At 37.2% G+C, this 27,338-nt stretch overlaps 2 protein-coding genes across 7 annotated transcripts; one reads left to right on the plus strand and one right to left on the minus strand.

Annotated features, from left to right (window-relative positions):
• The first annotated feature begins 796 nt into the window (after nucleotides 1-796).
• LOC106953122 (uncharacterized protein YwnB-like) lies at nucleotides 797-7,094 on the plus strand. Of its 2 annotated transcripts, none has more exons than XM_015041685.1 (5): nucleotides 797-889; nucleotides 3,530-3,742; nucleotides 5,181-5,382; nucleotides 5,611-5,775; nucleotides 5,865-7,094. In XM_015041685.1, exons 2-5 carry the CDS (start codon nucleotides 3,608-3,610, stop codon nucleotides 6,005-6,007), a joined length of 645 nt encoding a protein of 214 aa, XP_014897171.1. In that variant the 5' UTR covers nucleotides 797-889; nucleotides 3,530-3,607; the 3' UTR covers nucleotides 6,008-7,094. The 2 variants fall into 2 exon arrangements, with proteins under 2 accessions (XP_014897171.1, XP_014897178.1); XM_015041692.1 differs by having other exon boundaries at nucleotides 5,870-5,985.
• Nucleotides 7,095-8,151: 1,057 nt separating this feature from the next.
• On the minus strand, nucleotides 8,152-25,984 carry LOC106953085 (long-chain-fatty-acid--CoA ligase ACSBG2-like). Of its 5 annotated transcripts, XM_015041622.1 has the most exons (15): nucleotides 24,535-24,620; nucleotides 21,849-21,953; nucleotides 19,405-19,559; nucleotides 17,408-17,691; nucleotides 15,346-15,434; nucleotides 14,180-14,300; nucleotides 14,007-14,087; nucleotides 13,659-13,808; nucleotides 12,644-12,811; nucleotides 12,380-12,561; nucleotides 11,087-11,317; nucleotides 10,508-10,725; nucleotides 9,110-9,249; nucleotides 8,793-9,036; nucleotides 8,152-8,286 (listed from the first exon to the last, which is right to left on the minus strand). In XM_015041622.1, the coding sequence occupies exons 3-15, from the start codon at nucleotides 19,517-19,519 to the stop codon at nucleotides 8,210-8,212; spliced, it is 2,100 nt and encodes a 699-aa protein (XP_014897108.1). In that variant the 5' UTR covers nucleotides 19,520-19,559; nucleotides 21,849-21,953; nucleotides 24,535-24,620; the 3' UTR covers nucleotides 8,152-8,209. The 5 variants fall into 5 exon arrangements, with proteins under 5 accessions (XP_014897108.1, XP_014897125.1, XP_014897135.1 ...); XM_015041639.1 differs by lacking the exons at nucleotides 21,849-21,953; nucleotides 24,535-24,620 and adding an exon at nucleotides 25,899-25,984; XM_015041649.1 differs by lacking the exons at nucleotides 21,849-21,953; nucleotides 24,535-24,620 and adding an exon at nucleotides 25,857-25,948.
• Between the last annotated feature and the right edge of the window lie 1,354 nt (nucleotides 25,985-27,338).

Below are 27,338 nucleotides of genomic sequence, written 5' to 3' on the forward strand. Positions count from 1 at the left end.
TGATTTTCAAGGTGTCCAACCATTGTGAATTGTAACTTTTTTTGGGTGGGAAAAAATACTTTTTGGAGTGTTTTGGAGTAAATTCACCAGAAACAGACACAAGCCTGCAGTTTTTATTAATGTCTAATAAATTTTATATTGAAAAAAAATTGTTATGGATTTTTTTTAAACTTCTGCCTGCTCTTGTTATTTTGTAATTATGTTATTTATTTGAATTATTTACATTTTGGTCCATAAAATATCCAAGATTTCCACATAACTTCATATTTTGGTCCATCTGATGATGTGATTTTTAAATATTAAACAACTGATGTTTTGATCAGTTACTTAGTACTTGAATAGCCTTTTTACCAAATGCTTTTTTACTCTTACTAGGGCTACTTTTCACTTTTACATGAGTAAAAATATGTTGAAGTATTTCTACTAAGTTTTGGGTACACTACCCACATCTGCCCATATTCTAACTTCGCACAAAAGCTTTGTCTTTGGGTATTTTAGAAATTAGCTTCTTTGATGAGATGCTTGGTTTCAGCCTAATAGATTAAATGAATGTTGCAAAAACAAGCACGTGCAAATTTTCCAAAACAGCTAAATGAACCACAAAGTCAACAGTTAGCTTACCCTTTTCCCTGTTTCTTTCCAGTTTTTAATATTTTCCATTTTTTATGATAATTACTCTTTAAATATGGACATGTTTTTTTATTTATTTTTTAAAATTTATTTTACCTTCTCGGTCATTTCTAGTTTTCATCTACTTCTCTGTGTTAAACCAAAACCAACTTCAGAAACCTTGTTTTATAAACACAAGCAAACGTTGGTGCTCTTGAACACCTCTCTAAACGTTGTAAACAAAGATGGCGTAGGCGGACGGACGTAGCACCGGGCATAGGTAAGCTAATGCTAACGTGGCTAACGTCCACTCTGCTTTTTCCGTCTGCAGCTAGCTAGTGGTCATTCGCTTTACTTCCAGTTGTGCAGATGTTTGTATACGTATCTGAAACTGAGTTGCTAAAGTTATTTAGCAACAAAAATACTTTTGATAAAGAGGAGATCCAAAACTACTGACTGTGTCGAAGATTCACTTTGGTTAGATAATGTTAGACCCACAGAGGTCATTTAAGATTAAGTTGTCTAACTAATACTCGTCCTCCTTTTGACAGTATATGCAGTAAACATCAGCTGAAGAATGATCTAGTATGAAATGACAGCTGTTTTTTTTAACATGGGGTTCCCCATAGTTTAAAGGTTTTGCAATAACGAATCCTCATAAACTTAAAATGTTGTGGGATTACTTCACTCTTTTGAAAGGGCATTTTTTGACTTAATGTAATTATTAAAATACAAAACATCTCTAGACACACAGAAAACATGGCCTATTTAAAATCTTACCATTCATGTTCCAAAAAATTTGTTGTGAAATGAATTAATTAGAGTGATTATTAGTAATCAAAGTGATTAGTAGGCCTGTCATGATAAATTTTGCTGGACGAGAAATTGTCCTTGCAATTATAGCGATAAATGACAATATTGTTGTTTTGAAACCATTTTCATGGCATAATAATTGAAGTTTTCACTGTCAATCACAAATAAACTTTAATTTTGCAAAGAATCCTAAACACTGGAATGGAAAGATATTTTAAATATCCAAAATAAAACCAAAAATAATAAATAAAACAGAAATAAAAACCACTTACATCTGAAACCATCAATTAAATGGGTCACATTATATCTGCAAACAAAATTTACTTCCAAAAAATATTAATCATAAGTATGGAAATAATCAAGCTCATTTTAATTTAATTTATTGATTAATTGCAACTTATCAGGTTTCTCCTGGCAAATACTGATTCAAATTTTTAAGGTCTGACCTCCAGATTACAGTTTTGGGTTTGTTTTTCTTTTTTAAAACAAAAGTAAAAATGTGCTATAGGATCTTTAATTGAGGTAATAGAAACTGAAAAAATTAAAAGCTTTTCAGCATTTAAACCTTAAGTCATGTTAGCTTAATGTGCATGAAAGTGCTTCCTGTGCTGATATTTATTAAGTAGAATAAATGGATTTCTGGTATTTCAGTCGCATCTGATCAAATCCAATCTATATTGATCTTATTCAACAGCTAAAGATAAATTACTTTCTAGATGTGGACGTACGGGTTCTGTTTGCATTCTACACCAAAATCAAAGTTTTTAAGTCATCTTCATCTCAAAGGGTTAAAAATAGGATTTTATTTTGGTGATCTCTGGTTTTAAAGGCTTAAATCAACAGGTTGCCTCTGGATGAACTTTAACCTCCTGTAATGAGGCTCAAGTCCAACCTGTGGCGATTTGTCCAAAGTCTGTCATTCATTTTCCATCTACACTCAAATATACCTATTAAGTAAAACAATAACAATAAAACATGGATTATATTTATATAAATTCCCCATAGCTTTGGTGCTTCTGTATTTTTATTTGAACATGCAGCTGACACTATGTAGAAATAAATATTGGTCTCTTACTCTTTGGTAAACTAAACATCATAATGTTTCATCTCTTCTATTTTAGCTGCAGAGACATTTCTGTTTTCGGTTTTCAGGGGGAAACCGAAATGTTTAATTGGACAAGGCGAGGAAAGCTGCACAGTGTGTCTCTGTTTGAACCGATCCGGGTCAAATGAATTATCTTTTTGGTATCAGAAGATGCTGGTCACATGCTGAATAATAAGCAGTGACTGTTCATCGAGTCGAAAACAACGTTATTCAAGTTTTATTCTGTGGAACTTAAGGCTTCAGAGTGATCCTTGAAGATGAGGCCATCCAATCTACGACGGGTGTTCTGTTCTGACTTATGAACATTGAAAGTAATTTTTATTTGCGCTGTGAGTTAAAATAATCAACAATGTGTTGCTTTCGATAATTCCTGCTAATCATATTTCTGAGTAAAATTGAGCCACATTTCCTTGAATCGTAGTGATTATTTATTTTTATCATAAAAATTGCCATTTTCTTTCCAAATAATTACTTATCAAAGTTTCTAAAATCTATGCACTAGTTATAGAATGATAAAACAATAAGTAGATATAGAATTTATTCTATTTCCAATTACAGACAAAAATGAGGAAAAATAATCTTTTTGGCTAAATTTCATGAGACACATCTTGACTTCTACTAGTTATTTACACATTTTAAATATCTATAACTACAGATTGTAAAGTTTTATTGTGTTTAATTTAGTTATTCATGTAAAATGTCAGGGATTTATTTTATTTCAGACTCAAATTTGTTTGCTAAATGTTTTTGAAACACCAAAAACATTATTTTTTCTTCTAACTTTTTCTATAATTTAAGTGATTTTATGAATCAAAAATGAGCAAATTGTTAATATAGATTTTATATTAAAATGTTTAAGTTGCCATCTTAACTCTGTAGATTTTATATTGTGCTGTTCAGACTGTGAACTCTGTCATATGATGAAACCATGTTTTATGTGGGAGAGGATGTCTTTATCTCTATGCAGTAATCCTTTTTTTACACTTCTGCTTGTGCAACAAGGAGGAAACCTCAGCTCAGCGGTTTGCAGCCATCGAAGTGATTCATCAGGTCGGTTTTAACTCCTGACTGGGTTGGAAGATGAAGATCGCTTTGCTGGGAGCCACTGGGCAAACCGGACAGTTTCTGGTCAAACAGGCGCTGGAGCAGGGCCACACGGTCACCGCTGTCGTCAGGAACCCGGCGAAGCTCACAGTGCACCACGACAACCTCAAGGTAAAAGTCAACCCAGGTTCAAAGTTCAGGTGCGTTTATGGAGCCACATATTCAGCTTGCTGTTTCTTTCAGAACCCAAGCCGAACAATAATAGTAAATTGAAACACAATATATTGTTTTGTTATGGATGGAAGCTTTTAATTTTAGTTTAACTGAAAGGCTAAAGCTAATCCTTATTTTACTGAAGATCCTGTTTTGTCTGTCGTAACTTTAAAGGGGACCTGTTATGCTAAATTTACATTTTTCATATTTTTATACTTTCATTTGGGTCTCAACAGCTTCGAAAAACAACCCAGACTCTTAAAAAAACACCCAGCTGAAACGGGTCATTTTGGAAAATGAGCCATTTCAAAAACCTCCGGAATGTACCGTGACAAATCAGCAGCACTACCCGTTACCTAGCAACCCCAGTGGAGCCCAGCCTGTTACCTAGCAACCCCAATGGAGCCCACCCTGTTACCTAACAACCCCAGTGAAGCCCAGCCCGTTACCTGGTTTTACTGCTGAATTTGTACAATGGCTGCTGGAGAAAAGCAAGTGTTTTGTTGTTGATTTACCATCCAGAAACCGGTTGCTGCATTCTTGTTGGTTGTGCAGTAGGCTCTACTTCTGCTTTTCAAAGATACGGCTGTATAATTGCGCGTCTTTTTTCAGCCATTTTCACGTGTGAGTGTGAACATTGAGTTGGTGGGCGTGGCCAGCAGCAGCTTGTTTGAATTTAATGTGACACAAGACTCTAAATCAGCTTATTCTGAAAGTAGCTAAAAAAAGAGAGACTACAATGTCATTATCTAAAAATAATTTAGTGCAAAATCTGATAAACATGTTTTGTATCAGCCAGAGATCAATGGAGGCTAAATGTAGGTCACATCTAACTGGAGTCTTGCCAGTTTGTGTAGGTTTGTAGCCCAGTCCTGTTTCATGGAGGTCAGAGCAGGAATCATGAAAGATGTCAGTAACTATTTTGGCTTCACATTATGAAAAATTTAGCCGGTCGGCCCAATTGATACAAGAGAACACTGAAGTTTTTAAGAAAATGGCCGCTTATCAATTAATCGTTAAACTCAGGGAACTTTAGTTCCGCATTAGATACAAACCTGAGGATAAAAACAAAGTACTGTTGACTGGTTCTCTTTAAATTATATCTGGTTAATATTTGTGAACCACGTGTTTCCCTGGATCAGAATGGCTTCGTGTCGATCAGAATGGCTTCATGTCGATCAGAATGGCTTCGTGTCGATCAGAATGGCTTCGTGTCGATCAGAATGGCTTCGTGTCGATCAGAATGGCTTCATGTCGATCAGAATGGCTTCGTGTCGATCAGAATGGCTTCGTGTCGATCAGAATGGCTTCATGTCGATCAGAATGGCTTCGTGTCGATCAGAATGGCTTCGTGTTGATCAGAATGGCTTCATGTCAACCTGTTCTCTGTCTCCAGGTTGTGTCGGCTGATATTTTCTCAGCAGACAGCCTGAAGCCTCATTTCAAAGACCAGGACGTCGTCATGTCCTGCCTCGGCTTTCCAGCTTCCTTCTTCTCCGGCGTGACGGGCTACACCACGTCGATGGCGGCCGTGGTCGGCGCCATGAGAGAGGCCCGGGTCAACAGGGTCATCACCATGACCTCTTGGTACACAGACCGTAAGTGGGCTGCACAGGTCAGCGTGTCAAACTCATTGATGTGGCAGAACGTGTTGATATTAACAAATATTGGAATACCTGAACTGATAACCTGCTTATCCAAAGTCTCTAAAGCAGTTGCCATGGAAACCTTCAAAGACAGACTTATCACCCCTATAATTACTGTTGGCATGATTGTCTCCCCGTATATCTGCTTTGTGTGAGATTGTGTCATATTTTTATGTTTAGCTGACTCTGCAACCCAGTCTCCGTTCCTGATCCGGTTCCTTCTCCTGCCGATGATCCGCAGCGTCCTCAGCAACATGTACGAGATGGAGCACTTCCTGCAGAAAACTGAGGACATCAACTGGACCGTAGTTCGGCCGCCTGGCCTCAAGAACCTGGCAGCCTCAGGTGAGAGAAAGCCTGATGCTGTAGCCACAAGTAGAACCCCCCCCCCCCCCAAATAAAATAAACGGGTAAAGTAAAGGTTGTTGTTGCAGCTCAGGAGTTTCTGACGCATGAGGGATACTTTGTGCCTGACAGCAGCAGTCAGGTGGGAAGAGGAGACGTGGCTCGCTTCATGCTGTCCCTGCTGACCAGCAACGCCTGGGTCAAGAAGGGCGTCGCCTTCACCACCAAATGAAGCCACCGGCCATTTCTAACCACACAGACGGTTTCTCATTACTTTGGTGTCCGTGCTGCACTGCAAAAACAAAATCTTCCCAAGTATTTTGGTCTAGTTTCAAGTGCAAATATGTTAGCTCACTTGAAATAAAAACTAACTCATAAGTTAGGTTGTTTAGAGTCAATAACTCCTTAATATTGATGAAAAAGTTCTAGTTTTTGTCATAAGTTAAGGAGTTATTGGACTTAAAACAAGTTCATGTAGCTCGCTGAGAAGTTACTTGTAATTTATTTCAAGTGTACTAAGATATTTTCACTAGAAACTAAGATAAAAATTACTTGGTGAATGTTGTGTTTTGCAGTGTATCTAAGATACTTTACATTAACCAAAGCTTAAATGGGAGCAGCAGCATGTCAGATAGAGGCGTCCTCACTGTGCCTGCTCTTATTACTAAAAATAAACGTATATTGTAAGTGGTCCAGTTAAAATGCGTCATAAAAGTCCAGGTTAAATTTATCCGTCTAAATGGCCAGCAGCAGAATTACTGGCTGGATTTGAACTCACTGGGATTTAAAATATTTCTGATAAGGTTTGTAGATGGTTATGGACATTTAGTCACTACTTCTCTTACGGTATTGAAGGGCAAAAATGATTGAATATTGAATAAGTGTGGATAATTTTTCCCAGACATATGAATATTTAATAAGACTGTAAACATGTTTCCCTAATAAAACTATCAGCTTTACTGTGAGGTTTGAGTTAAAGTTGTATTTAGAAAAGTTCAGAAAATCTGCTGACTTTTTGGATGAACTATGTGGAAAAAATATTCTTACAGTGGATAAAACATTACAATTATTTTTTGATGGATGCCTTAATTTACTCTAACATGTTTTTGCACTCTTAAAATCTTTTCTGTGCGTATATTTTGTGAAATTAACATTTCTGTTGTGAGAACATGAAGCAGCTCCATTGCGGGGGTGAAGTTCATACATTCGCCCACATGACTGTGGTATTGACCATAACTAATTAAAAGTTAACTTTATTCAATGTTTCTGTTCTTTTTTTATTACCACTACATTAAAAATATAAGCCTGGTTTTATAATAACACAATCAGTGAACTGTGAATTATTTGCATGTTAAACAGTGATATTTGGTTTATGTAAAAAAAACAAAACAAAACAAAAAAACATTTACTGGATAAGTTTTGGCATGAAACTTCAGAAATATGGGGATCCAGAAGTGCCACAATCCACGAAACAAAAAAATGACTAAAGAGCATCCTTAATTTAATTAGGAAAAAATTTGATTTTCCTTGTATAATTTTTTTAATATGTACATGTAAATGTAGATAAATATGTATATTTAGAAAAAAAAAGTAAATGACACAAAAAATTATTTTATGTTTAGCTGCCGCAACATTATTTTTTGTCCTTATGAATCAGTCAGAAGATAAAAGTTGCATAATGAGCTGCAGTAACAACGCAGAAAAAATGTGAAATAATAAAATGCTGAAATTATATATGGTTTTAATAAATGTTAATTTATTAAAACCATATTTTAATTTATTTATCTATTTAAATGCAGTATTACATTGATTGGCTCTTCATATTCTTGCACCAAGTTGCAAACTGAAATAAAATATATAACAAAAAAAAAAAAACTTGTTGTTGCTAGGTCTGTTTGATTTGCTCCAAATCACTCTCTTTTATTGACAATTTACAGAAAATATATCACAGAATAAATATATATTTTCAGTAGGAGTGAAACTGTACACACTCATGTTCGATTTACAATTAGCAGTTGGGGTGATTGGATGAACACAGACCGTTAGGTTCATTTTTTAAACAATATATTCACATTATAAAACATGTTGACCTTCTGTTTGCCCAGATGGAGAATTTTACACGATGCTGAAACAGGAGGTCAGATTTTAAACAGCTGCTGTAAGACGAGAGTAAAAACCTTTAAAAGTCAAAGTGGATCAGTGGTTAGAAAACATTCATTAAACACGATAAAAATGTAAAAAGCTTACATTCCTAGAAGCTAGGTGACGGCAGCCTCAATTGCATGTGTTGAGGTGCGGCGAGGCCCGACTCCGCTTTGAGGCAGAGAACGTCGAACAGCATAAATATGATACAACAGACAGAGATTTATAGAGGCGTAGGCAACAGAGGTCTGCTCTCAGTCTTTTACTTCTCCAGGAACCACATATGGACAGTTCAGCGCGAGTACAATTTGTTAATTTGGTCCTGGTACATTTTTGCCACAATGGGCCGCCTCAGTTTCAGGGTGGGTCCTGCACAAAAACAAGAGAAGAGAAGAGAAAAGAACGGTTGATTGAACAACAGCAACTCAGTTTCTGTTTGAGGAGTAACTGTGAGAAACAAACCATAAAATCCTCAGAGATGAAATCTAACCTGCAATTAATCCATTAATGAGAAATTAAAATGAGCTCCATCATCTCCATTCTGATGACTAATATTGTTTTGTTTACACAGACCTCATGGATTTGGGTGTGCTTGTTTTTTATTTCTGATTTATTTATTGATTTCTGGATATCTAAAATGTCTTCCAGTTTAAGCTGGAACTGGTCTTTGAAGAAGCAAACTTACATTATTCTAACATTATCAATATATTACATGAAAATTGTCTAAAGACGAGAATATTATCGTTTATCTCAGTAGTTTCTGAAACTATTTGTCATCCAGTAAAATTTGTTACTGATTTTAAGTGTGATAAAAGTTAAAAATTTAATATTTTCTCAAAAAACAAGACAATAAAAAAACAATAGTATTTTCTGACCCAGTTCTCCTCCGTGGACGGAGAAATCTTTCTCCAGTAGGATCCACTTCTGGATCTTCTGAGCGTTGGACGTGGATGTTTTGTTGAACCGGTTGATGCCGTCCTGAATGGCTTTGTAGAGCACCGGCTCCTTATTGGCTATGATCTCTGACACCTTGGTGGCCCTGACGTTGAGCTGCCGACAGATGTCCACAGCCTCGGGGCTCAGGATGTCGGTGGGGTTGCCCTCGTCGTCCATTACGCACTGCGGACGCAACAACATCGGTCACACATGCTCACTGATGTAGCGGCGGCGGCTTTGTGGAGGAGTTTGTTACTTTGAGCGTGAGCAGCATGGAGAGGAACTTCTGCTTGTCTCCGATCAGCATGGCGTTGCTGATGATGGGAAGCTCGTGCTTCACGGCGTCCTCGATAGGGACGGGGGGGATGTTCTCGCCGCCGGCGGTGATGATGATCTCTGTAGAAAGAAAAAGAGACATTCTGCTTTATGACTTACTGATTTCTGACAAAACATTCAACTTTCTGTATAAATTCTTTTCAGATAATGATGGAAGAAATGTCCAAATGCCTGAAGAAAGATTTCCCAAAATGATGTGGCAACTGAGGTTTAATTTTTAGAGAATAAAAAATTAAGAGAAAAAAAAAACTGAATTAATTATTCTGGTTTAGCAAAAGAGAAACAAAGAAAGTATCATAGAAATGCTAAATCGTGGTTTCAGCAGTTATGTTTTATTTTGTTATTCAAATCCAAATAATTAAATGCAAATAATTAACATTAACCCAGATTTTTATTACTAGAGCTCTGGATTCAGTTAAAGATGCAGATTTTTCATTCACAATACAAACGAAGCAAAGATGTTAAAATAAAAACATAAAACAACAAAATATTAATGGAGACAAAACAGATTAACTAAATATTTAGTGAAAAGAGGAAAACAAAGCTGTCAATGCTGCATCTAATGTTATGGAAATAACATCAAAATTAAAGAAAAATAAATAAATACATGGAAACTAAAATTTACATTTCATTCAAAAAGATACATATGAAAAAACAACATTTACAAAATATATAAAAATACAGTTATACAGTTATATAAAAATAAAGACCAACCATAAAGTGGAATAAATGCTCAAAATAAGTTAGGATAAAAGTAAACAGTCTTATTTAAACAGCTGAAACCAAAGAACAGAAAAGATCCCTGCTGAGTTCTCAGGTAACAATTCAGGTTATTCACATATTTAAATGGATGTAACTTTAACCTAAGTAATAATAAATGTTTCCTATTGTTTGTGTTTTTGCGTCTCATTCGTTCAACAGTCCTGATCTATTTGTGCTCAGAGGCTGAACCAGATTAAGATCTAAATGTGAATGAAAGATCGTATCAGATAACAGCAGCTTTTTAAGTTTGATGTGTAAAATTACCTTTTTGTACCGAAAGTACTTTTTAAATAAAGATGTGTTGTGTGGTCCCTTAAAACGATTGAATGGATTCAATGGGTCTAAAGATTTACAGATCCCAGGAAATTCAGTTTGTGAGTTTAGTTTATTATTGTAAACACACAACAAACTTTACTGATGTAAAACCTTCTAGTAAAAGATCTTTGGAAGGGTTTCATATAATGAACAGAATAAAGTAAACTTTTACACATCACTGCTTTAGGCCAAAACTGTCTTAAGGTTTTCGGTTTTGTTCCCAGGTTGAGCACAACGTTACCTTTTATTCTGCCTGTGATGTACAGGAAGTCGTCCTCGTCGTGTTTGCCCAAGTCTCCAGAGTGCAGCCAGCCCTGCTCGTCCAGCGCCTCGGCCGTTTTGTCCGGCATGTTCAGGTAGCCCATGAAGACGTGCCGGCCCCAGAAGCAGATCTCCCCGTTCCCGTCCGCGTCCGGCTTATCCAGCTTCGTTTTGCAGCCCGCCATCACCTTCCCAACGCTGCAGAGGCAAACCACAGAGATGATCTCAGTGCGTTCATGTCCTATTTGTGAGCCGTCATGGTGATGGTTTGGTTTTCTTTAACTTCTCCTCAGCAGAAACAGAGACTAGGACTTGGACAAGAAAATCCAGAAATTATTCTACTTTCTTAAACCAAACATAATCTTATTTACATTTTATTTATTCTTTTTCACTTACAGGAAGAATCTGGGTTGTTGCAACAAGGAACAGGATAGTTTTATTTTTCAAATAAACTGATCAAATACATCTTCACAGAAGCGAAACTGATACAACACACTTTAACTTTGTAAATGTATGCAAACACTCAAAGCAATAAGTCCCATAATGCATTGCTGCTGACCTTCCAATGCGGTACTCGTGGATGGAGACGGCGTGTGGGCCGGAGCTCTCGCTCATGCCGTACAGCTCCTTCACCGGGATGCTCAGGCTCATGAAGTAGTCCAGAGTTTCTTTGGTGATGGGAGCGGCTCCAGTGCAGCACAGCTTGCAGCGGTCCAAACCCAGCTCGTACCGGACTCTCTTAAACACCAGATTGTTGGCCAGCATGAAGCCCCACGGCACCTCGTTCTCCCTGCAGCCAAGCAGACGCAGAGCGCTCCAATGAGCCGCCGTGCTCAGATCTACTCATGTTTGAAACTTTAGATTAAGGAATGAACCTGGGTAACTTTATAAACATGTGACTTTTCTATGAACTAAATCAATTTAAGCTCAGACCTCCATGCTCTACACGATGCCTCGTGTAGAGCATCTCATGGTTGGTGTTTTTATTGTTAGTTTATTTTAAACGGTTACAAACTCAAGATAAAACACATCATAACAATCCTTGCACATATCTGTCTGATTTCGTCAGAAAAAGGAATAAAGCAACAGATATGAGTGACTTTCAATGTATAAATATGCATTTACCTCTTTATTTGCGTTTTTAATCAGATTTCTGCTCTAAAAGTTGTTTAGTTTATTTCTGGTCGGCTGTAGCAACACCTGGATCTGTTTTTTCAAACACAGCAGGAAAATCTTGGCGACAAAAAGACACTCGAAGGTTGTTTAGAAGAAGATCACAATACTTTAAATTGAATTCAAATGTTTTGAAATCTGTCAAAAGTTTCCCATCTGCCACGTTTCCTTAAGGCTGGTGGTTAGCTCCAGTGTTGGCTCTCTGGTGAAGTCATTAATGAAAATACACAGAACAGAATCACCAGTTTGTTTATCTCAATAAATTTTTGGAAAAGACTGAAAAGAAAAACAACAAGATACCCTGAGTAAATATAAACTGCAGGTTTCAAATGTTCATCTGATTTATTAAGGAAATAAGTGATCTAAACGACCGGCCCAATGTGAACAAGTATTTCTTCCCTGCTGTTCTTCGTAGCAACAATCAGCCTGTTTTAAACTTTCACTGTTTTTTCTTTTCCATATAATAATAAATTAAAGCTCAATCTGAAAACTGATAGTGAAATTAGTTTGATGATCTGAAACATTTAAGTGTTTAAAAATCAAAACCAGAAGAAATCTGTGAAGGGTAAATAGTTTTTTCCAGGACTCTGTGATTGTTGGTTCAGAGACAAACACAGCCTACGATGCTATCTTTACATAAAAACTGTTTCTATTCAAACTGTGCTTGAAGCCGACTCACCCGTTCATGGCGCTGTAGCTGTACTGCAGGCCGATGGACTTGGCCCAGTCCGCCACCCTCTTCCTGAGCGCGGAGCCCTTGGCGCCAACAGCTTTCATGCTCTCCTGGATCTTCTCCCAAACCCGAGGAACGCCCAGGAAGCCGGTCGGACGAGCCTCTTTCAGCGTGTTCACCAAAGATCCCTGAAAACAGGAACAACAACGGTTGACAATATTAACACCCAGTTTGTTGGTGCTAACAAACCGATGCTAGCTCAAACGATACCTTCAGGGCGTCCGGCTCTGCAAAATGGGCGGTGGCTATGAGACTCATGGAGCACCAAATGTCCATCATCTGCGCTGCGATGTGGCTGAGCGGCAGGTAACTGATGAGCACTTCCTCGCAGCAGTGCAGGTTAATCATCTTGGACACGGTGCGGGCCGTCCACGTGATCTGACCGCGGAAAAGACGAGGCAGCCGTGAAGTTTGATCAGAAAAACAGGAGAAAACTGAGCAGAAAAAGGAAACTAGAGTCTGTCTTACTGGTGGCGTTCAACTGATGCAATCTTTAAATTTATCACATCTATCCCACTTATGTCCTGTACAGAAGTTATAAATATCAAATGTGTTTGATCAAAGAACCCTTGGTATTTTCCTGCTTGATTGTGAAATAATCTGGAGTTGAATATTTTCGCCCTTCTTCCTTCATCCATTGCAGCGTAAACCTGAACACTCAAACTTGGTTAAGCTTAACTTGTTTTTGGTTCGAGCATCAGCTCGGGTTTTGTCTGGACTGAACTGTTGAAAAAAACAAAAAACAAACACTATTTAAAAATGTCCGTCCTGCTGATTTCAGGTTTGATCAACACATACAGAAGAAAAAAGTAAAAAAGTGAGTCAGAGTCCAGGTAACTAATGGAACAAAGAAAGAACGAGTCGTTAGCGTCTGTCATTCCCATCAGCAGCCGCAGCGAATCAAAACAAACCGACTGAGTCCAGTTTCCTGTAAAATGATTAGTGCGTCTCTGCTGTCAAGCACGGCGCTGTGGGAGTGATGATGAGGGCTTGTTCTGACAACACAACACATGGCCCCTGGGCTCTGCGACACATGTAACTGCTGACTGATCCCATGAAGCTGGTAGTTGCTAATAAAACTACTAACCCACCAGTGTCTTTACGATTATCGTCAAATAAAACTAATTTTCTTTCTTCACTAAACTGATCGAATGAGTTCTCTGAATACATCAGACCTGAACCGAACATTTTCGTCCTTTGCGGTGCTGCTGAAGAGTGGACTCACATTGTCGTGGCTCAGCATGACGCCTTTGGGGTTTCCGGTGGTGCCGGAGGTGTAGATGAGGGTGCAGCACTCGTTGGCCCGCAGACTGTCGATCACAGCGTTCAGCCGCTTGTTGGGAATGTTCTCTCCAAGTTTCATAAACTGGTCCCACTGCAGAAATGAAAAGGTTTAAATAAAACTAGGATAAACAAAGGCTACAGCTGTGTTGTTGTTTATTATGATCAGTCACCCTGACAGGCAATAATTCTCCAATAAAAAGTCGATGTTGTCATAGAAAATATGTTACCAGACGTCCTAAAGTCCATGTGATGTTTCTAATTGATCACTGAGTTTGATTGGTCAACGTACTGTGTAGAGGAACTCTGCTTTCTGCTCCAGTTCACCTTCATACTGGACAATAGCTTTCAGATGAGGTAACTGATTTTTAACCTGCAAGAAGAGACAAACAGAGGCATGAGAGGTTGAGTAGTTACTCATAAATAGCACACAGAGGGTTTAGATGCTGAGCCGAGCCGTCTGACCTGCAGGATCTTTTCCAGCTGCTGGTGGTTCTCCACTACCAGGACGTTTGCCTCGCAGTTAGAGGCTACGTAATGACAGGCCTCTGCAGAGTTGGTCGTGTAAATACCGGCAGCCAGACCCCTGTGGCATAAAACCTCAATGAAACCAAACAGCAACCAAACAGTAGCCACTGTTAATCACTTCCTGCTTGTAAATAATCTTCTGTTGATGGCTAATTTATCAAGTTTCCCCAAACAGAGATTTGTAAGTTAAGCTTCTCTGTTAAATTTTAACCTTTTATGTACATTTCCTCATGTTTCGGTTCAGTTGAAGAAAGCATAGTATCTTACTTAAAAGGTTATTTATGTATGTAAAATAAATTTTCCTCTTCATGAAAATTAAGAGGATTAATTTATAGATAAATTGATAAACAAATAAATGTACTTGTTTATTTTTGACAAATAAATAAATAAACTTGGAGATCAAAATTATGTCAGTGGAATAAAAGGTAAACCTGCAGACATGTGAGTTGTCTGAGTACCTGTCAGCTAACAAAGGGGGAAACGTGCAGCTCTTTCTATTCCAGACAGAAACTAATTTTAGAAACAAGAGGCATTCAGAAAATCGAACTTTTAGCAAGAAGCTATTTGCTGACGTTTGAAGTTGGCTACAATCCAGCAGCTTTCCATTATCAGCATGTTAATGTGTGCATTCACATGAAATCACATGATTTCATGTAAGGAGTATTTCAGTGCCCCAATAAAGCGCAAATTAAGTCTGATGTCACTTCATTTCACAATATAATGTTAAAGTACTTGAGTTGTAAAACACGACACCAAATCACAAAGGATTGTGTATTTTTCAAGAAACATTAATGCCTAAAGTAATAAGAAACTAACCAAACTGTTAATTTATAAACAGAGGTAAACTGGTTTTTATGGCTGTAACATCCACACATTTTACTGTTTACTTAACTTCCAGTTTTTTGTGCGCTATTTTACATTTTCTAGAGGACAGAGGAAATAACAAAGTTCCTATGAACTCATTATATTTCACATTCTTGGCAAACAGGTCAAACCAGTTCGAGGAAAGACAGAAACGGACAGTGTGACCTGAGAAAACCTTAAAAACCTGGATGTTAAAATTTTGCATGGACTGCTGTCGAGGCGCTGATGTGTGATCTCACCCTGCTAAGATGCAGCCAATGTCTGAGATGAACCACTCGGGAGAGTTGAATCCCAGAATGCCGACTCCGTGGTAACGCTCCAACCCGAGCTGCGAAGGGAAAGAACAATGCGCCGTAATAACGCTGCCGCGGCGATGCCGTGCCTCCGTTACCTTTGGCCCACATCGGGTTTTCAGGGCCGTGAAACACGAGACGTAACCGAAGCTGCGGATTTCACACGCCCAAGTTTTGGTTTTCAGTGGGACATTGTCACACCACAGATCAGACACTAATTTATAGATTACCCTTCAACTTGCTCAAATTCTCATGAAAATCTAAAAAATTGTTTTTATAACTAATGGATATAATACATAACACAAAGGCATAAATAACTGATCATCTTGAGATCCTCTTGATGCGACTTCTTCATAGTTTGCATCATTTAAACTATGAATATTCACTTTGAAGTAATAATGTTTACTTCAATATAAAGTTTAATATAGCGCTGCATGTTAAACTTTCCTCTTTTAGAATAATGCTGGAAACAAATGAAGAGAGACTTGATTCTCAAATAGTTTTTAGACATTGATTAAGTCTCTTAATTGGGATTCATATTTGGAAAAGACATGTTGATTTTTACCTTAAACCTAGTATAATATAAGCTAAGTCTGTGCCTATGGGGTTCCAAATGTGCCAAAAATATTGTGTTCATATGTGCAGGCAACATGTAAATGGTCATTTGGGTAAATCTCTGTGGCTGCCAACAGTCCTGCAGTGAAGAAAACAAGTTTGGCTGGTAAGTCTCCACATAAATCGACAAAACAATTAATATCCTGAGTTCTCAAGTCAGAAACAGACGTCACATGAGGAAACAGTCCAACACTACGGCTCATCGAAAAAACATAAAATTACAGAAAGTGTAACAGTATTTTTAAAAGACAACATTGTAGTCAATCCCCTGGAAAAGTAATTAAGCCTTGTGCAAGGTTTTCTTTCTTTTTTTTTTTTTTTTTACAAATGCCATTCTGAAAAAGTGGGGGGTGTATTTTATATTTTTTATCACGTTCCTTACTCTGATACCATAAATAAAATCCAGTGGAACCAACTCTCCTCAAAACTATCTATTTGTAGACGGAGCTCATCTGTTAGGAATTTAAGGAGCTGCAGAAATTCACAGCTGCTGTTAGTCATGGACTCCACAGATTTTGTCTCTATCGAGGAATCTATTGCTAAAAGAAAGTTATAAAAAAGTTTCCCTTTTCCCATTCCCATGGTCAAACATGGTGGAGGGAGTATCATACTGTGGAGATGCTTCCTTCTAGAGGAAGGAGGCGACTTTTAACAGTTGATGAGAGGAATTATGAAAATAAATGCAGGCCTATCCCAGAAAAGTAAATATTAGAGGCTGAAACATAGTTGAGACAATGGCTGCTGATAAACATCCAGTGACACAATGGAATGGTTTAGAACACAGCAGTAGAATGGCTCAGTCAAAGTCCAGATTTAGACCTAATCTGAAGGTCTGTTTTAAGATTTGGTATCTGATGTTCACATTGTCAATACAATCTGATTGAGGCTGACTCATCAGGCGATATCTTGGTTTATTGGTCGAACCGAACCTCAGAAACCTTCACAAACTGTTTGTTGTGTTTATTTTGATTCTGCCGTCTCATTGAAGGGCTGTTCTGGATTAATCAGAATTTATTTTTTTCAGCTGAGACATGTTTATAAGTATGAAATAATTCCATGTCACATCATCTTGACTATTGTTACAAGGGACTAGTTACAAAGTATAACACACAAATTTTAATTACTGACATCCAATTATTATCTACTTGTTGTTACATCAAATCCCAACTAAATGCATAAAAGTCTGTTTGCAACATGACAAAATCTGAAAAACGTCAGATTTTATGAATAGGAGTAAATACTTTTGGCACAATTGGAACTCCATACTGTGCATGTGTGGAGGAATATATGGCTTTGCTGTGTATTGTGACCTGAAAACACATGAAACTGTTATTAATTCAGCGGTAAAATCAGAAAACATTTTCCGAAGCACAGACTCTGAGAAAGCACCAACCTTGAGGAAGCTCTTGGCCGCTGCACGACATTGTTCGTAGTACTGCCTCCAGGTCAGAGTCATCATCCGGCCACCTTTCCTGAAAACCAAAGCCGGGTGATCCCCGTAGCTCTCCACCGCCTCCAGGAACAACTGATGAATGGTGATGGGAGTCTCCGAGCCCGGACCCACGCTCTCCATCCTCAGCCGAACCGCCTGGTTTCTCTCAGAGGTAAACAGCCTCTCAGCGGGGGCCAACGCGGTCTCCAATTCCGCCGACATCAAGGTAACCGACTTTTTCCGCTCTGCATTGGGACAACAGATGCAGATGCTTTTACCCGACATTTGAAAACAAGACGAGGAGGCGAGCTCAAGGTTCAGGAGAAGACTAAGGTGAGTGAGAGGAGAGGAAACATCCCAGCAGGTGAGTGACGCCTGCTGGGTCAGCGTCGCGTTAGTCGGCGTCAGAGAGGAAGGAGGTTGTTATCTGATCCTGAACAGGCGGCTGAGGAATGTACTGACACACCCACCCACCAGGCTTGGTTTGAGGAGGCAACATCGATCTGCTGCAGCTTCTTCTGATGAGTGCAGAGGATTGAGACTCAATCTGTTATTTCTTATTGGATTTGGTTTCACTACCTGCAGTTTTTAAATAAAATCAGAGTTTTGGGTTTGAGAAGTTTGACTCCTGAGCATGATACCACTCAGGATAATCCTAGATATGTTTAAAAATGATACTTTGCCTCACAGCATTTTTATACTTCAGTTCTTGTATATGTTTATATACACTGTGTTATTTTTACTGTTTTAATTGGAAATTCATGTCTGTAATGAAACTAAAACATTTATTATACAGCCCCATAAAATGACTGAAATCTATCCAATCTAAGGGAAACTGACCTTAATTACCTTTCTTGAAACTGTGTCTATGTTGAACGTATCGAACAGGAAGATCTTTAAGACATTCCTCTCTGCTTTGTAATAAAATGAGATATTTAAAGATGGAGTGGAAAATCCCTGACAGAGTGAATTTATCTGTTTATCACTTTAATCGAACCAGAACTCATTTTCAAATTCGTCTCTAACTTTATACGATTTTTAAGACTGCTTAGCCTTTTCAATATTTTTATTTGACAAATAAAGCAATAAAAAGCAACAGCCATGAAAATAAAAATAATTTGTTTTAAAAGTAACGTATTCATAATTTCAATCCCATCACAATGTTTGCATTAATCATTTAAGAAAATGATTTTTACCTAAGATTCTTTCAGTTTTTTTATTTTTAGGTATTTATTTACCTTTTGGGGGATACACAGTGTATTTCAGAAGCTACAATAGCCATGAATGCCATGTTATTCAGAACATACATGTGGAATCATGTGAAGTCACATGTGAAGTCACATGTGAAGTCACATCAACAGGTTTCTGCCATGATGTTTGTAGGATATTTGACCACTCTTCTCAGATCATTTAAATGTTTGGTTTCCTGGTACAGACCCAAACCTTCAGCATAATCCGCTAAGTTTCAGTATATGAAGTAACTGTCATGCATGGTGGTGGCAGCATCATGCTGTTGGGCCTGGTGAATGTGATAGTGAAGGTGATGGATAAGTTTAGAGTTTTGTGGCTTCACCTCAAGTCAACAGATGGACATTCCAGATATCCCAAACACACAACATGAATTATTTTGTCTTAAGCCGTGGTTTTTAAAATACCAAAATAAATCTATAATCTGTCCTTAAAATCCCAGCAAAAAAAGCCTCTAGTGTAGCCGAGCAGCTTTTGACTATGGGTGGATTAGAGAAAAGCCTATGTCTGCCCACTTCCTAATTTTCTTGAACTACTTGAAGTTGTTTGTTGTATAATCATTTCCACCTTTAAAAAAGAACAAGTCAAATGTGTCACTAGAATACCAAAACAAAAGTGACATTTGTTACCGTGATGAGTGCATGTGAATGCCTGACTGGACCTGAGCTCAGTCCTTTCTCTAAATGTGACACTCAGAGTTCGATCGGTACCTCTAGGAGTTTTTATTGGATTGTCGTCCTGATCGAAGGTTCTTGGAGGTTTGGCAGGAGGATCGGTGCTCGTCTTTGATGCTGCAGGTGGAACATCAGTTTTTCCCTTTAGCATGACAGCTGCTGCAAGACTCTCCTCGACACTCTTCTAGTTGCTAAAAAGACAAAGTGTAAAATAAAATCAGCATTAAAACCCTTCAGATGCTTTTCGTCGAGGACTCTCCAGCCAGATAAGAAGATCGATTATGAAACAGAACCGCTGCGCTCATTTATAACACTCTGACATTCACTGAAGTCATTGCAACAGGTCAGCGCCTGTAGTTGCTGGAAAGCAAACGTAGCAGAAACACACGTGTTGAAACTCTGAATAATGTGCCAGGATGGGTTGCTTCATCTTCTTGCACTAATCACACTGTCAGTCTGTGACTGTGAGCAACTTTGACCCAAATTTAAAGAAAGTGAATTTCACAAACTAAACGATTTCAGTACACCGGCGTATTGGGGCCATTAGAGACAGGAAAAAAGAGGACTAAATTTCCGCCAAAAATCTGATCTCAGAAATCTTCTAGAAATGTTCTAGAAAAAAACTTGGAAATTTCTGAGTTTGAAAATTTTCAACTTTGGATCTCAGAAATTTCTTTGTTTTTTCTAGAACATTTCTGAGATTGATCTCAAAATTTCTGAGGTTTTTTTTAACAGGAATTTACTCCTCCATTTTTGTCTCTAATGGCCCTAATTTGCCACCATATTTTAGAGCATAACTTAAAACAAAAGAAACTAAACTGTACATTTAAAAGTAAAGAAACTAAATCCCTCTGCTTAACGATACAATCAATCCCAACGAGTAAAAGAAACTTATTTTGCAAGCAAAACTTGACAAAGTTAGTGTAAAGGATATGTTTCCTCAATGCTGTAATAAAACCAGATTAAGATCTGTCCACTCAGCAAACCCTCACCCCGACTCTCTGGTTTTAAGATTGCCCATGTCAAGGATTTCTTTTTGGAGTCAAAGGTCATACGAATTACTAAAGTGAAGTTTTGCAACATCTTTGCTCCAAATTGTGCAAATTTATTTTTAGTGCCTTTAGTATTCATGCCCCAGGGGTTTTCAGACTTTGTCACATCACAACCACAAACTTTAGTATATTTTGTTTTAATTTGATGTGACAGACCAACACAAAGTAGTCGAAGTGTGAAGTGGCAGGGAAGGGATTCGTGGATTGTTTTTGTTATGGAAAAAGTTCAGTTTGCAGTTTGCCACAAGCTAGAGGACTTAGCACACGTGGAAAATTGAGAGACCCTGCACATTGTCATTAATACACATTTATAAAACTAGGGAGTGATGGCATAATTTTGTGTAGGAGAAACTCACATGAAAGAACGTTAAGACATAAATCAGGATAGCCAGGTGATATTGAAATAAATCTTTTTGGCCTACATTCAAACCATCATGTGAGGAGCAAAAATGACAGCAGACCAGCCTGAATAAACCTTCAGCATCGTCATGGCGTGTGGTGACAGCATCATGCTGGGGGTCCGTTTCTTCAACAGGGAAATGAAAGCTGAAGCTAAAGAAGGAGCAATCATAGATGAAAACGTGGGGGAAGCTGCAGCGGAGTTGAGATTGGAGCGATGGTTCGCCTACCAACACAGCAACGACCCAAAACATACAACCAGAACAACGGTCCAGTTAAAGTCCAGTTCACAACCAGTCATGTACAGAAACTTAACAATAAAGTAGATTTCCTCACCAAATGCAAGTTCAACATGAGAGATTACTGCAAAGTTAGCTCTATGCTATAAATCTGCTGCCACCACCTGCTGATTCAGGAGTGATTGCTGCAAGTCCAGTCACTCAACAAAACAATCAGCTGCATTTCATTAGCCAGAAAACATTTTACCAACTGTTATAATAAACTAAAATCACCTGCATTGTTTTATACCTAGGATCAAATTGGAAACCATGTAATATTAACATTATTAGATTGAGAAAACTGGATGTTTGTCTTGTAAGAGTGCATTGAGATGCCCGTTGTTATAAATCTACATAAATAAACCAAAACTCAACTGAAACCTAAACCAAACTATATAATCTTCTAACCACCTCACAGATATACACTACTTTGTGTGTGTTGTGATACATACATTTCTAATAAACGCATTAAATGTTAGTGGAATGGTGCAAATGTTCAAGAAGTATGAATATTTCTGCTACGCACTGTAGTTGTCCTGTGAAGTGGACAAGAAGTCTTTTAAAGGAGTACGCTATAAACATTACACCCAAGAAACACAAAGAAAACGCGACAATTCACAGGTGTACATATTACGGATAAACTAACTGAAGTAAAAGCTGGTATTTTTTAACATTCAAAACTATTTTTTTCCCTTATAAATGCACAAGAAAGCAGAAAACTGACCGAACAGCTTTGCAGGTGATGTCTTACCTTCAATGCTTTCACAACTGAGTGTCAGCAATCTCTCAGAGGCACTCAAGTGTAGGACTGACCTACATCAACCTTTGCCCTACAAAGATAGTCTACTGTTCCTCGCTGGGCAAGAAAGCACAGTTTGGGCAACTTCAACAAGGCGATCAAAGTAGATTCTCCTGCCTCATTTAAGATCTGAAGAAACTCGCATAATCCGCCAAGGCCAGAATGATCAGTTAAAGATCCACCGACAAAAGTGGATCAAAGGTTATGGTCTTGACAAGGTGAAGACAACCTAATACCTGCAACATGCAGCAGCCTGCAGCTACAGAAACCTGTTGTGTTTGCATTAATTACAGAGGCTGAGGACTGCTGGCTTTGCTTGGCAGGGACAAACATTCAGCAGGAGGGACATTTATGAAAACCATAAGCCAAAAATGAAGTGGGTGTGGGGTGTTGTTAAGATACTTATCAGCTGAAATTGGTTTATGAAGACAGTTTTCATCAGAAATGCACAATGAAGCATGTTAGAGAGCAAAAGATAACGTTATAAAAGTTCTGTCACAACAGGAGAAAAGATAAAACTTTGGTTCATAAGAGCTATTCAAAAGTTGAAAAGTGCAATAATACCTTTGTTTACTGGATGAACACATTTAAGAGGCAGGTGTTTGAAATGTTTAAAAGGAAGAAAAAAGCTGTTCAAAAACAAGTAGTAATGAATTTTTTAACTGGAAGCATTTAAAATTAGCATAAAAATACTGAACATACTTCCTCCTTTTCTTCAGTCCTGCGTATTGTTTAGCCATGCTGCAGGTGCTGAGCACTGTTTTATCAGTAAATATAGGGGAAAGTTTAACCGTCTTTCTGCAGTGACACATAGTTACTCCACACACTGAGATCACACCACCCAGTCACACCACAGCCGTCCTGACCCAGAGTCCCTTCTGCTTGTAACTGGTGAATGATTAGTGAGGGGCTTGATCTGTGGCAAAAACCCAAACAGGAAGTCTGAAACTAAAGAAAAACATTTGAAGTGTGCTGCAGCTCATGGATGTTATATTATTGTTTACAATCAAGTATGACAAGGGGAAATTCCAGCCATTCCAGAAGATGTCCGTGGATTTATTACTGTGCTGACAATGCTGTGGTTTATGAATAACTATGTATTTAAAACAGGAAGTCTGCTTGCTATACTGAAGAAAGAGCATGCTTATTTTGAGAAGCTACCATTCTGGAAAACAGCTTCCAAAATGGTGGCTCTAACAGTCATTTGGTCCTAGGGTTCCTGCCTTCCTTTGACCAGATAACCTCTAGGTTATCTGGTCAAAGTCCTATTGTGCAATTTGTTCTGGTCTTGATATTTCTATTTTTAATCTCCTTTGAGTATTTGTAGCTTGGCACATTGCCATTCAGTCAACTGCTCACTTGTGATTGACTTCTTTGAGGCCTCTTTATGGTTGTTGATTATGTGTCTAATCCCAAGGTATCTACAGATTATCCTGATAGCCTGCAGTTTTGCCTTTCCTCACCTTTCTTCAACTCTAAATCAAATTACACTAAAAATAAATAAAAAGTAAATGGGGCAGGAAAACCTATTTTAAGATGCCTATATCAACATGCTAGTGTCTTCTAAAAATATTTAGAAAACTATATCACTCATAGAAACAGTCATTAAACCATGAAGTTGCTAAAAAGGTACACAGACCAACCATGCTTTAAACTGCCACTTAATGACGCTATCTCTAATGGTAACAGGCAATATATTCCAGCACCTAAATCGTTTAATTGATAAAATATTCTGCAAAAACAAAGATTTTCTAAACTGAATCTCACAGTCCAACCTAGAGGTCGACCTAGCCCTATTTATGCCATATTTATGCCATTTTGCTTTAAAAATAATCCTTTAGGGACCATTATAGATTTATATTAGTAATAGGATTACTAATAAGTAGCATAAAGATAATTAATTGTAGTACCTAATAATAATTTTGTCTAATTTATTATTTTTTTTCTGCCCATATGAACGTTACATTAAAAGTGTATACTTCAGCATTTTTAGCAATAAAGTTTCTGAAAATAAAACAAAACCCTTACGCTCTTTAAAAGCTAAACATTAAAGTACTGCTTTAACATTGAAATAAAGTAGTAATGCACACCAAATAGCTTTTGGCCAACCGCTAATAAACTCAAGAAGAAGAAGAAGAAAAATGGCGCCAGGTCCTCAACAACAAAGTATTCACGCCAAAGCTCAATAACCTGATCAAACTTTCTATTATCCAGTGTAGGAACCACACTCGATTATAAAACTTTACACGGTGCGCACATCTCTACAAAGTTTTGCTAACTCTCGCAGGGGATCTAATCGATTAGCATGGTGTCCCAAATAATATTGATTTCCCCCAAAATTATTGTTTTGGGGAAAAAAAACAAAACAATAATTACAATGCGTTGATGAATCGTTATATTTACCCAGCCCTTAATGCTAAACTCAAAACGTTTTTGTAACTGAAATACAACAGAAGTGAAAATATATTATTAGCTAACACGCTCATCTAATGCCACACTGACAACGTTTCTCTAACTGAAGTATAACAGAAATTAGCTAACAGGCTCATTTTAATGCTACCCTCAAATAAACAGCTCTACATTTTATCAACCAGAAAAATAACAACAACACCTCCCTGTGTCTTCCAAACACACTTACAAATATGAAGGTTTTCCAGGGTACAATGATTATAAATTACCTTCAGAGTGGTAAGAGCCGTTTACTTTCTCCTAACTGCCCAAATTCTTGTTGTCAAGGTTACCGGAGAAAAGTACAGTAAAGATAGTTGGCTTCCAAGAGCGCTCACTCTATCATGTTTCCTCGAGTACAATATAACAAAGGTCGCAAATTTCAAACCAATTTTTTTTATCCATTCTTAGCATGAATTTATAGTTATTAAATTTGCAAACTATGAACTTATTTTCCGACTTTTAAAGTAACTTATTTCCACTATAAATTAACTAATAGTATTTGACCGAATGGCAACACAATTCTCGCTTGATTTCCCGCTTTTATCACTACAAACCTCAACACAACCTGTTCTCTTTTTTTTTTTTTCAGAAATGTACTACTCCCCCCTACCCCCCTAAAATGGCCCTAAGATGCCGTAGCAGATTTTGCATGCTTGATGTATACAAAGGAAGACATCTGGTTTTCAGTTTGTTTTGGGCTTTATTGAATAAATTAATTTTCAGTAATAAGAACAGGGTCACTTTGTTTAAAAAATGTTTGTTATATTTAGTCATGTTTAAGAAAGAATAAAAACTGATTTGGGTGCAGAAATGTAGGCTTTTCAATAAAAGTCTCTGAATAAATGTTGTTTTACCTTTTGTTATAAAAACACAAATACTTTGTGTTGTAGTTTACACTTTCCTGTGTAAGAAAATTATGCTGGTAACAATGTTTATCCTGATTGCAAATTAAAAGAATCCATCTGCATCTATATGGGCCAAATTTGTGTAATTTTTTAATTGCAGTTAGGGGCCACACAAAATCAGTCCAAGGGCTACAAATGGCCCGCAGGCCGCACTTTGGACACCCCAGGCTTAGCGGGTGGATGTGTTCAGTTTGTTCCCGTTTCACTTCTGTTTACTGGTGGTGGGTCTGTTTGAGTGCTGGTTATTTGCCCTCAAACATTTGTGTACTATCTTGTACATCCGCTTCACTGCCGTTTTATTTCCCCAGGAAGGGGCACTGCATTGTGCTGAGAGTTTGGGAAGAGAAACTGAATGTTGTTGAATATGTAAGATAAATATACGTTCTCCGCTTTGGATCTCTGCCTCTGCTTCAGCTGGAGCTACTGCTTTTTGACACTGAAGGACATAGAGATGAACATCAACATCAGCTTTCTGTTTAATCATTTCTGGTTCTTTTTCGGCGGGAAAAGCCAATACTCTCATTTTAATGCAACACTCAAACATTATGTACGCCACTCTCCATATTTTTTGACACGTCTGTCTTCCAAACACACAAATACTTACAAAGACGAAAGTTTTCCAAGGTACAAGGCGTATATAAATTACCTTCAGAGTGGTCAAGAGCCGTTTACTTTCTCCTAACTACCTAAATTCTTGTTGACAAGGTAACCACAGAGAAATAAATCAAAGATAGTTTGCTCTTAAGAGCGCTCACTCGATCATATTTCTACAAATACAATATGACAAAGACCGTTTGAAATACACTGATAAAATGTCAAACCCCAGCCTTGTATAACCATTCTTAGCACGAATGTAGTCATAAAATCAGATGTGTCAAAAGTACTCACATTCTCTACTTAAGTAGAAATACAGATACTTGTATGAAAATATATTCTAATAAAAGTAAAAGTGCAGGTTCAGCTGTTTTACTCAAGTAAAGGTAAATAAAAGTACAAGTTTTAAAAAGTACAAAAAGTAAAAAGTAATTTTGTCCATCAATAATGCAAAATTACTTTTGATTTATAAAGTTCTGGTCATACAAAATGCTTTTTTTTTTCTTTTGCTGACAACATGTTGGTATGGAAATTAAAAAGGAATACTGATACATTCTAGTTTTTCTTCAAACCAAATCTCAATCTGGATAAGATTGCACAAAACACAGTACATTCAACACTAATCATTCTTTGAGTAAATGTATTTAGTTACTACCAAACTCTGACCCCTAGTTTAGTTTAAGGGATAAAAAATAACTATTTGGGATATAGTTTTATACAAATATCCAATATTTCTCTAAATTATTCCAAAACTGTATTAGAGATAAACTGGCTTGTTCTTAGAAAGATATAAATGTTCAAAATTAAAAAAATATATATTATAAAATATAAATATAAAACATAACATTTCACTGTTTCTTTAAGTTATTTTAGAACTACATTAGGGATAAACTAGAAATAATACATATAGTAGTGTTAACATTAGCATTATTCGTTGAGATTTGGACTGTTTTTTTGCCGTTCAAATATAATTTTATGGTGTTTGGACGGGAAAATGTCAAATCTGGCAACCCTCACGTGAGGCGCATGCTGGATAGAAATATGGCGCAGCTTCGACAGGAGTAATTATGTTTTTTAATTTTTTTTTCTAGTTTTTTTTTACATTCTTTAGAATACCAGAAGTTACACAGTTTGTACTTTTTGTCTGTATTTGTACTCTGTACTTGCATCGCTTTTATATATACTGCTCAAAAAAATAAAGGGAACATTTCACTTTAATTTTGTGTGTGGCTCCAAATCCAGGCCTCCATTGGTTAATAAATTTGATTTCCATTGATGATTTTTGTGTGAGTTTGTTGTCAGCACATTCAACTTTGTACAGAACAAAGTATTCAATGAGAACATTTCATTTCATTCATTCATTCATATATATATATATATATATATATATATATATATATATATATATATATATATATATTTTTTTTTTTTACCCATTTTTTTTTTTCTCTTATATATTTTTTGTATAATTATTTTTTTTTCACCCTTTTGT

This window comes from Poecilia latipinna, unplaced genomic scaffold (genome assembly GCF_001443285.1).
Source record: "Poecilia latipinna isolate Pla-1442-1.1 unplaced genomic scaffold, P_latipinna-1.0 Scaffold32, whole genome shotgun sequence".
Classification (NCBI taxonomy): domain Eukaryota; kingdom Metazoa; phylum Chordata; class Actinopteri; order Cyprinodontiformes; family Poeciliidae; genus Poecilia; species Poecilia latipinna.

What these genes read in the sequence shown, in the direction of transcription:
- LOC106953122 (XM_015041685.1), top strand. Translation starts at nt 3,608, where the DNA reads ATGAAGATCGCTTTGCTGGGAGCCACTGGGCAAACCGGACAGTTTCTG. An exon ending in GACCTCTTGGTACACAGACC is followed by an intron (nt 5,383 to 5,610) that starts GTAAGTGGGCTG and finishes TTTTATGTTTAG; the next exon opens with CTGACTCTGCAACCCAGTCT. An exon ending in CAAGAACCTGGCAGCCTCAG is followed by an intron (nt 5,776 to 5,864) that starts GTGAGAGAAAGC and finishes TTGTTGTTGCAG; the next exon opens with CTCAGGAGTTTCTGACGCAT.
- LOC106953085 (XM_015041639.1), bottom strand. Translation starts at nt 19,519, where the DNA reads ATGCTAAAGGGAAAAACTGATGTTCCACCTGCAGCATCAAAGACGAGC. An exon ending in ATTGGCTGCATCTTAGCAGG is followed by an intron (nt 14,301 to 15,345) that starts GTGAGATCACAC and finishes TTTATGCCACAG; the next exon opens with GGGTCTGGCTGCCGGTATTT. An exon ending in CACGAGTACCGCATTGGAAG is followed by an intron (nt 10,726 to 11,086) that starts GTCAGCAGCAAT and finishes TTGCCTCTGCAG; the next exon opens with CGTTGGGAAGGTGATGGCGG.